Raw genomic sequence first — 11,226 nt, forward strand, 5'->3', positions numbered from 1 at the left:
TTTTTTTTTTTTTTTGGTACCGGTGATTGAACTTGGGACCTTACTGCTTGCAAGGCAAGCAGCAGAACCACTGAACTAAATCCCCAGCCCTAGGATTTTCCATTTTCTTGAATTATCACTACTTTAGTAATAGAGCTGTGCCAGCTCTCTTTAGTGTATACACAGCACCGTATATGTTTCCATTGTTTATTTTCTCTCCCTTTCCACTTCAATGTGTATTAATACTTTCTTATGATTCCTTTTTGTTTTTATTTTTTTGCTTTTTCTGCTGTTAACAGATTTCTGCCTGATTTGTTTCTAGTACATTGTTTTTAGAAAACTTTTGGGGGGAGTACCAGGGATTAAACTCAGGGCCTCCCAGTTTCCAGGCAGGTGCTGTGCTGCTGAGCTACATCTCTGGCCTGTGTAGTTCATTGTTTTTCACTGTACACAGTCTGCCGGCAAACCTATTGAATTCTTAATTTAAGTTACTGTATGTTTTAGTTCTTAGTTTTCATTTGGTTCTTGTTTGAGTTAGTTTTCTGTTAAAGTTCTCATTGTTTTCATTCTTTTTTTAAATTCATGGTTATTCTTAAAACAGAGGTCTTGTCATTTTATTATTTCAATATCTTGTTTCCTTTTGGACAAATTTCTATGATTTTTTCTTAATTTTTACAGTCACATTTTATTTTCCGTCTTTTTTGTCCCAGAGAGGGGAGTGCAGTGCCTCTTAAACATTAAAATCAATAATTTACTTTGGCTCATTTTGAACGATTTGTTTTGATAAAAATATATTTAGATAATACTACCAGGACTGAAAAATACTAACATCAGTTCATCTGAGAACTTAAAATGTGAAAACGATTGTTTCAGCGTGCTTTGCACTGTGTATGCAGCTAGTGATACACCTCTTAAGATCACATACTTCACCCCAGTTCTGTATATAAATTTGTTTTTCCCTTCTGAGATTGACTTTCTTGTTTGTTTTGAAACAGAATTTTGCTATGTATTCTAGGCTGGCCTTGAACTTGTGGTGATCCTCCTGCCTCAGGCTCCTGAGTGCTGGGATTATGGGTGTATGCCACCACACCTGGACTCAGAGTTAATACTTTTTAAAGTTACATCCTTTTTGAGTTTTGTTACTTTACCCTACTAATGATAACTCAGTTAATTTAGAATATGATTTCTGCAAATGCTGATCCATTGTACCTATTTTCATGTCTTTCAGAGACACTGTAAGTAGAAATACCAGGCTGGGTGTGGTGGTACACACTTGAATCCCAACATCCAGGAAGCTGAGGCAGGAGTGTATTGCCAGTTGAGGGCCACCTGGGGAGCATAGTGAAACTCTGTCTCTGTCTCTGTCGCCAGGAATACCACGCACGGTTTAACAGTGTGTAGTGGTGAACTTGGTGGTATGCCTATATATTGACATTGTCCTTACCTGGGTGCTTCTGTTTCAGTCGGATTCAGTGGTTTTGGTGTCACAGTCCAGGCAGAGGACATGTAGACGTAAATATTCAACTTACGGCAGAAGAAACGTTGGCCGTCGTGAGTTGTCTTCTGGAAATGAATCTTCGTGCTCTGTAAGACATGTGAGTAGAGTAACTTTTGACTGTACAAGATAATCGGAAGTGAATTTATCTTAATTCTTTGAACCGACCCCAGACTTTTGTGAAAATAGTGTTCTCCTGAAATCAAAATGAAATTCCGTGACTCGAGTTGGGAGAGGGTGGAAGGTCTTTCTGTGCTGGGCAGCCTGGCCTCGAGCTGCTGGTGTGCAGTGATGCTGCCTCTCCTTCCTGAGCTGGGACTCTGCACACGTGCCACCACGTCGCTCCTCCGTTTCTCACAGCTTTGTTGAGACATCCTCTACCGTGTACCCCTAGGACCTCGCAGTTTCAGTGAATGACAGAGTTGCATCATCGTCAGAATTTACTTTCTAAACATTCTCAGCACCCCTGAAAGAAACCCTGTACTACTTTACAGTCACTTCGCATTTCCTGCCTCTCCCCAGCCCTCAGCCACTACAAGTATACTTTTTGTACACCTGCTTATTCTGGACGTTTCATATAAATGAAATCATACAGTCTGATTTTGTGACTGATTTCTTTTATACAGCATTATGTTTTAAAGTCTGTTTGTGGCGTGTATCAGTGTTGTTATTGCCTGATGGTGTGTAATTGTAAGGAAATTTATCACAGTTTATCCATTTATCAGCTGAGGCCTATTTGTTTTGTTTCCATTTTGGGGCTGTCATGAATAGTGCTACTTAGCTACATTCATGCTCAAGTTTTTAGTTGGTCTTACGTTTTCAGCTCCTTTGTGTGTGTGTACCCAGCATTTGATTTGCTGAAGACTTACAGACTTTCCAAAGTGGCTGTACCATTTTACATTTCCACTAGCCAGATTTCAGATTCTCCTCATCCTCGTACTTGTTATTATCTTAGTTTCTTAGTTTCTTTCTTGTTGCTGGGACACAGTACCTGACACCCACCAGTTAAAGGAGAGTTTTATTTTGGCTCACGGTCTGTAGAGGTTTCAGTCCATAGTCAGCTAGGTCCAAGGCAGGACCGTGTGGCAGAGGGGCTGCTGAAGAGAACAGTGCATGTCAAGGAGCAGCAAGCTTTCCTTCTCCTTTGTTCCATCTAGGCCACAGCCTTTTGTTTGTTGCTACCCACATCCAGGGTGAATCTGGCCTCTTCAGTAAGTCTATCACCCACACCCAGAGCTATGCTAATAACCCAGTCAGTGGACTGATCCAGTGTCACACACCCATTATCAGTCACTCCCCAAAGGCCCACCTATGAGCGTAGGAGGCTTTGGAGTGACATCTAGATAGAAGCCGAAACAGTTGCTTGTCCTTTTTGTTTAAGCTATTACCCTAGTGCAGTGGTGGTGAACCTATGGTACGTGTGCTGCAGTCAGCTGTTTGTATCATTGAAAGCTCTAAAAGGTTTGCCATCACTGCCCTAATGAGTGCTCAGTGCTACCTTGTGGTTTCAACTTGCATTTCCTTAGTGATTAATAATGTTAAACATATTTGCATGTACTTGGTTAACATTAGTATATTTTTGGAGAAATACCTATTTAAATCTGTGGTCCAACTTTGAATTTAGATTTATGTCTTTTTATTTTAGCAAGTTCTTTAGTCTAGGTATAAGTCCTTGAACAGATATATGACTTGTAAATATTTTCTCCCATTCTGTGGGTAATTTTTTCAGATATTGTCCTTTGAGCCTTTAAAGTTTAAATATGATAAAGTAAATTATTTTTTTTCCTTCTTGTCTCTTGTACTTTTACTGTTGTATCTACTTTGCCCTATATGTGCTTGACTTTTAATGATCATAAGATACTGGTCTTCATTTTGATTTATTTTGGGAAACTAATATTTTAGGGAAGAGTGGTTAATATTTAACATTAGAAGCTGGGGATTTAGCTCAGTGGTTCTGTTGCCTGCCTCGTAAGCACAAGGACCCAAGTTCGATCTCCAGTACCAAAAAAAATTTAAAAAATTGTTAGAATGTTAGTGGTGTTTTTTTTTTTGTTTTTTTGTTTTTTTTTTTGGTACTGGGGATCGAACTTGAGACCTTGCGCTTGTGAGGCAGGCAGTAGAACTACTGAACTAAATTCGTGGCCCAGAATGTTAGTATTTTGATTCAGTAATGTTTTGAGGAGTGAATTGCTCCCTGTGGCTGAACAGCACATTTGATTCCTTTATAAAGCATTAGGATAGTAGTTAAGCATGGGATTAGCGTTAGAATACAATTCTCGTATGTAGACACATTGCTTAGTCATTCTGTGCCTTTGTAATAGTATGTCCCACAGTGATGTTGTGAGAAGCAGTTTAAGTTAATGTTCAGTTTGAAACAGTGCCTGATAGGCAGTGATGTTAGCAGCCACTATTAGCATCAGAGATCTTCATTGTCATTATTTTGTTTTATATAACTGAACTGTTTTTGGATTATTTCTTATTATGTTCTAGACGTATTTTAACACTTAATGGTTTTGTGTGATTTGTGATAAAACCTTACCAGCCCTTTGGAGAAGCACAAGGCATGTATTACCTCTCCGCATTCCTTGTGTTCTGTGGTGTAAACTGGGGCTCTTAATGCTGAGCTCGTCATTTTAAAGCACAGTCTCATAGTTGTGTCAGCTGGGTCAGACAGTGGGGTTAAGTAGCTCAGTGGGAAGCCGCTACTTTACAGACTCTTATTGGTCAGGGAGTAGTTCCTCACACCTTCCAGGTGCTCCCAAAAATGTGAGTGCCTGCTCTTCTCACAGTATTTCTTCAAATCACCCACTGAAGGAAGATGTTTTCTGTGGCAGACTTTGTGTTGGGATTTGAAGTTGAGTACTGACAAAGAGATTTATCTCCTTGTGAATGAAATCCCTTGCATATATTTCTAAAATCCCTCGTCATTCAGGGCAGAGGTTTCGACTGCTCTTCCTTCCTACCCTTCATGCCAGCACGCAGCCATCATTTTCCTTTTCCTCCCTCCCTTTCTGATTTTGTACAAGGCATCCAAATTTTTTCTCATCTCTACATTCTATTTAAAGCATGTTTTCATTTCAAGCTTAAAATCCAAGACAAGGTGATTACTCTGCTCCATCATTGGGCTTCTAGATTTAATGGAAAAAGCACTAAATTTAGACTGGAAAGAAACCTGGTCTTTGTTGACTTTTGATTAACTTGCTATCTCTGATTTTTAAAATCTATGAGCCTTTTATAGTCTTTGAGGAAGGGACAATATCACTGTCCTTACACGGACATTGTACAAATACAGTAATAATTTATGTGAAACTTAATTGTGAAATAGCTTATGTATAATATACATCATCATTTATAGAAACATCTTTAGTTTGTGTTAACTGATCTGTTACATATGGTTCACTCTTCTAGTAGCTGGACATTATAAATGTTCAGAATATATAATATAATATTATAATTTCTCCTTATAAATGAGGAGAATGAAACCTATGAAAGGTCTGTGTGGAATCAGGAAGGCTGAAGGCTGAATCACAAAGTCATGGCCCAGTTTTCCTAGGATAACACTGTTTCCTCTCAGGTCTGTTTCTGTGTGTTGTGACTGTGTATGATTTTCTTTTTGATCTCTCAGTTATTTTCTGTCATCTTTATGCTCTTTGATGTTTTTCTTTTTCTCTGTGTGCATCTCTAAAGATTGTATAGCTTCCAGTATATGACTTAAGGAATTGAGTAATAATCAAGTTGGCTAGTAACATTGTTGGGAATTAAGGGTTATAGGCTTTGGGTTCAGTAGGAAGTGGTACCCCAGTGAGTATGGTACATAATTTGAGAATAACTATTGCTTTATTCCTGTTTCTTCCCCTGAAGTCCTTTGAGTTTGTCTGACAACATAGATACTGTGAGATGGCTGCCTTTAGGAGGTATAGGACTCATGTATAAGATCATTCTAAGGTGGTAGGAGTGGTTAGTAGGATTATTAGTATCAGCAGGGAAATAACATGGATTAAGGTGATTTTTATTTAAGAATCATGGGATAAATACGATATATAACAACTGCTATGAAGGGTGGTGGTGCACACCTGCAATTGCAGCACTCTGGGAGGCTGAGGCAGGAGGTTTGCATGTTTGGATCCAACCTGGGGAATGTAGTGAAACTAACTTAGACAATAACAGGTCTGGGGCTGCAGCTCAGTGTGAAGGCTCTGGGTTCATTCCCCCTTGCCACCAAAGTGGGAGGCGTTTGTCAAGTCGGAAACATGTTTTGTTATAGTGGGCACACTGGCACACTGTCCTGAAAGTTTTACATGTTGTATGACTTGTCCTTCCAGCGGGTACTTTTGCTGCTGCTTCTGCAAATGAGAAAACTGAGGCAGCATTGTGAGGTTTAGGTAGTCTTCCCACACTGGTGCACTGTGACTTCAGGGCACAGCCTCTTGTCTTCCTGAAGCATCAATTCATTTGAAGATTGGGGAAATTCAATTGTGTATTTTGATGTCATTTCAGATGTTAAATGTTTTAAGAATAGTAAATTTGTTTCTTCATCTTGAATGATTTCATTTTCTGATGACAAGAACTTTTTTCCTGACCCTTTTGGCAGTGACTGATAACCGCTTGACCCATGTGCTTCCAGACAAGGGTGTTCTGTGATGTGCCATGGTATAATGATCCAAATCAGGAAATAGATGTTAATGTGATGTTACCAGGTATGCATATGTCACTCAGATTTTGCCAGTGGTCCTCATGATCTTCATAGTGAAGGATAACCTTAAGATAATGTGTTGAGTTCGGTGTGTTTCTAGTTTCTTTTCATCTAGTCAGCTCCTCAGCTTTTGTTTCATGTGTGTGGTTTTGAAGACTCGTGACCGGTAATTTTGGTTGGTGTCATGCGGTTTTTAGGAGTGGCTCCATAGACAGTGATGTGGTTTACTCAGTGCATCAGCAGTAGAAGGTCACAGTGTGTCTTCTGCCACTGTGATAAGCGCTGTGACCATTTGGTTAAAGTAAGAGTTCCCAGGGTTCTCTTAGTGAAATTAATTTTTGCCCTTTGAGTCTGTTAGTGTCACGTTCCTGTTCCATCGTTCACTCGGTTTCAGCAGCCTTGGGGATTCTGGTTTGGATTTGTTATGATGGCTGTCATATGGCGATTTTTCTTTTTCCACGATTCCTTTTCTGCTTAGCTGTTGGCATTCTGCTGTGTGGAAGAACTTTCTACTTGTTTTCTGTTAAATGATTAACTATTTTCTCTATTAATGTTTTGCAGTGGGATAGTGGGTCATTGTTGCTACTGCTTTAGGTGATCAGATTATCCAGATTTTGGTCAGTGAAGAGGCTTTTCAAGCTGCTGTAGTGTTTTTTGTGTTTTGTTTTTTAAAAATTTTTTCCTTCATTCTTTGAGCATCTACTTTGTCAGAAAAAGAATGTATTTAAGGCTTGTCTTACAGTTTTCTCCTTAACCCTAGAATCACTTGTTGCTCCAAAGTCTCCACGCAGCTTGGAGAATGATATTTTAGAGACCAGGATCTTGGCACTAGGTGTGTTGTCACTTGTGTTTCATTGCTTCTAGGACTTCTGAGCTGGCAGATCTAGAGACTACACATGTGTGCACAAATTGTGTGCGCTCACACATGTATTCCTTGTGTCTGCCTGTCACTATGACTTCACATTGATCCCTCCAAGTTTGATCTGGTACCATGAAGTTTGAGCCTTTTCCCTTTTGTACTTCCCTTTCCTATGAAGAGAAGCCGATCTCCTGTTACCCATAAAACACTTACTTGCTCTGTTTTAGCATACATAGAATATAAGTTCAGATCTGCTTCTCCATATCTCTAGGGCAAAGACCCTGCTATTTGGCATTTATTTCCCTTCCCCTCCCCTCCCCTCGCCTCGCCTCGCCTCGCCTCGCCTCTCCTCTCCTCTCCTCTCCTCTCTTCTCCTCTCTTCTCCTCTCCTCTCCTCTCCTTTCCTTTCCTTTTTCCTCCTCCCCCTGCTTTTTTTTGCTTTCTTTTTACATGGGGTCTTGCTGTGTAGCCCAGGCTGGCCTCGAAGTAATGGTGATCCTGCCTCAGCCTCTTGAGTGCTGAGATGATGATTGGCTTGTGCCACCATGCCTGATGGGCTATTTCTTCTTTCTTCATTGAATATAAAATAATTTTAGAGGCCGGGATTTAGCTCAGTGGTGCTGCTGCCTGCCTCGCAAGCACTAGGTGACAGGTTTGATTCTCTTGGACTTGTGATCCTACTGCCTCAGCCTTTCCTGGTTGCTGGAATCATAGGTATGCACTACCTGGCCTGACTTGGTACAGAATAATTTCACTGCCTTAAAAAGGCTTACCTCTGCCTTTCCTCATCCCTTTAGCCCTTCCTCTGAGTGCCTGCTAACTTGATCTTTTATGGTTTCTACAGATTTCACTTCTGCAGAATGTCATACTTGGAGTACAGTGGGTAGCCTTTACAGATTGACTGCTTTTACAGAGGAATATGCATTTAAAGTTCTTCCACTTCTTTTTGTGGCATGGTATCTTGTTATTATCACTGAATAATATTCCATTCTATGGATATGCAATTTGTTTATCCATTTACCTAGAAAAGGGCTTTTTTGCGGGGGTACTGAGGCTGGAACTGAGGATCTTGCACTTGCCAGGCAGGCACGGTGACACTGAGTTAACATTCTGGCCCAAGAAGGGCATCTCAGTTACTTCCTGGCTTTGGTGATTACTGATGTGAATGTGCATTTGTATATAAGGGGTGTGTGTGTGTGTACGTGTGTACCAGGGATCGAACTCTGGTCCTTGCACTTAGGAGGCAGGCAGTGGAACCACTGTGAGCTAAATCCCTGGCTCTGTATATAGCCTTTTTTTTTTTTTTTTTTTTAGATAAGGTCGCACTATGTATTTGAGACTGACCTGGAACTCACTGTGTAGTTCAGGCTGGTCTTGAACTCACAGTGATCCTCCTGCCTCAGCCTCCCGAGTGCTGGGATTACAGGTGTGCACCACCACACCCGGCTGTATATATAGCCTTTTTAAAAACAGTAAACTTGTTTTTCACAGCAGGTTTTAGGTTCATAGCCAAGTTGAGCTTAAAGCACAGAGTATCCCCTTTGTACTCTGACCCCCACACTGACCTCTTGCTGGGCATGGGCTGCACTGGAGTGGGCAGTTGTTGGCATCAGGGAGCCTCGCTGCTGCATCACTGTCCCTTGTGTCCACTGCTTCTGTGCAATGTCATGCAGTTTGATTTGGACAAAGGTAGGTGATGTGTTCACTATTGGGGGATGCCCGAGGAAAAGAATAAGACAAAGACAAATTCACTGCATAAAGAGGGTTCAGGATGGTCAGAGCGCTTGCAAGGCTGAGACCACGAGGCTCTGAACTTGCTGTTATTGACTGACTACACATTGCAGGGGGTGTAAAGACAGGTAAGGAACAGTGGGCTGTGGCGCTGCCGAGAGCTAGGCTTATAAAAAGGAGCAGTAAGGGCTGGGGATTTAGCTGAGTGCTTCTGGCGACTGCCTCACAAGGCCAAACCCAAGGGCCCAAGTTCGATTTCCAGTACCCAAAAAAAGGAGCAATGTATATTCCTATGAGAAACAGGTATGGTTAAGAAGTAACCTGTTGCTCTCTTTATTTTAACATTTATTTTGGCAGAATGGCTGCATAAGAGTCATCAAGTCCTCAGTTGCTGTCAGAACGCCAGTGTCACCAAGCAGTGAGGCCTCAATTGTGACTGTTGGCGTAGTTAACATGCCAGCTGAAGACTCATTTAGAAAGTCACGTAGGCCCAGGACAGACACAATTTAATCAGTATCGAATTCATAAGCCAGTTCAGTAATACTTATAGCCTACTCATTACAGATCCAAGCTGGTCCCCAGCAGTTCACCATGATGGCACCAGAGGGAGGTGTTTCGCCATCCCACACATGTTCTGCACTCCACCTGTTTGTTGCTTTCTTCTCCCACCCCCTGATGACTACAGATGTTTTTACTTTCTCCATTTGCCTTGTGCTGAATGCCTGTTGCTGGAGTCTCGTGCAGTCGGAATGGCATGTGGCATGTGGCCTTTTAGATGGACTCCCTGTTTGGTAGTGCACATTTATTAGTCCTTCCTGTCTTCATACAGCGTGGCAGCTGACTTCTTTTCAGCATTTAGCATTTACTGACTGAAGACACCTTTGTTGCTTCTCAATTTTGGCATTTAAGAATAAAATTGGTAAACACCTGTGTGCTGGTTTTATATCAAAATTATCTTGCAGCTCTTTTGGACAGAACCCAAGGAGTGTGATTGTTGGGTTGTATGATAAGCATCTGTTTAGCTTTGTAAGACACTGCCAGGTTGTCTCTCAGCGTGGCTATACCATTTTCCTTCCCAGCAGCCGTCACTGATAGTTCGTGTGGAACCATGTCCTTGTTAAGATGCTGGTTCTTTACAGCATCAGCTGTGTATTCAGCAAAGTCCTGGTTTAAATCCCGGCAAGTTATTTTTGTGGATATATATTTAAAAAGAGATTTTAAAACTGCGTAGATGAAAAAGACCCAGAATAACTAGCATAATACTGAAGAACAAATGTGAAAGACTCAACACTACCTGGCATTAATAGTCACTAGAAATCTGCTGTTTTCAAGACTGATTTTGACAGAAGAATAGGTAAATGGATCAGTGAAACAAGGTACACAATCCAGAAACAGACAGATACAAATGTACTGAAGTGAACTCTGGCAAAGGAACAAAGATAGTGCTTGACAAAGCCTAGCCCTTGTGAGTGATCTTGGCATAGCTAGTCATCCACTTTCTTTATTTTTTTTTTCAAAAAGTTATCTTTAATGTCTTCACTAAGTAAATAACATTTACATACAAGGTCATCATAAGTTTTTAATCTGAGTAAAATGTACAGAGGTGCATCAACTATTCAAACTCTAAAATCAAGCATCTGCACAGAAAAAAATCACCTTGATTTAATTTTTTTCAAGTTTATTCCTCCTTAAATAATTTGACTTCTACACTGGACAAAACACAAACACATGTATTTGTGCATATCACTTTAAGAACACAGCATGGCTTAAAAGTAATCACTTACTTGTGCATCATAAGTCAGGAGCACATTTCCATGATCATTCTGCTTTAGCTCTGTTTAGCTCAAGTGAACACACTGTACGCATGCAGGAGATGCCTACCCACTTTCAAAGAAAATGTGTCTCCACATCAGCCTGTCACAAGAATTAACTTAAAAAAAAAAAAATTGGAAACATGTGAATGTAGAGTGCAAACTGGGTCACTTCTAGAAAATAAGCATGAAATCTGTTTTGGATGTGATAATGACTTTTTAGATAAAAAATACTTAAAAATATACAAAGTACTCTTAAGAACTCAGAAATAAGGAGACAACCCACTTTCAGAATGGAAGAATACCAGAAAAATGTAACTAGTATTGCAGATGACTTACGATAGTTCCCATTATATGTTACACACTTGTTAGAACAGCTACCATCTCAGCCCCGAGAGCACCCACGTGGACTTCTGGCAATGCCTTCATATCACTGTCTTCCTAATAATGACAGTGTTGTTTCTGCTTTGGTGTGTGCCTGGTAAGAATACGGATATAGTGAAGAAGTTGGCCTTTTACGTTTATCTGATCCTATTTTTACTAATTGCATTAGTTATTTCTTAGATGTAATGTTTTTTGGGATGACTTTAGCTTGCTTGTTTCCCTCCCTCCTTCCCTCTCTCCCTCCCTTTCATCCTCCCTCCCCCCTTTCTCCTCC

The 11,226-nt window shown here is 40.6% G+C and overlaps 1 protein-coding gene across 1 annotated transcript in view; it reads left to right on the forward strand.

Annotated features, from left to right (window-relative positions):
- Positions 1-11,226, forward strand: part of Brwd1 (bromodomain and WD repeat domain containing 1) — a 111,797-nt gene that overhangs the window by 49,320 nt on the left and 51,251 nt on the right. Inside the window, exon 17 of the mRNA XM_010636538.2 lies at positions 1,443-1,574. Within this exon, the coding sequence (XP_010634840.1) occupies positions 1,443-1,574 (132 nt within the window). The remainder of the gene's footprint in view (positions 1-1,442; positions 1,575-11,226) is intronic.

This window comes from Fukomys damarensis, unplaced genomic scaffold (genome assembly GCF_012274545.1).
Source record: "Fukomys damarensis isolate Sample0158 unplaced genomic scaffold, DMR_v1.0_HiC HiC_scaffold_24, whole genome shotgun sequence".
Taxonomy (NCBI): Eukaryota; Metazoa; Chordata; class Mammalia; order Rodentia; family Bathyergidae; genus Fukomys; species Fukomys damarensis.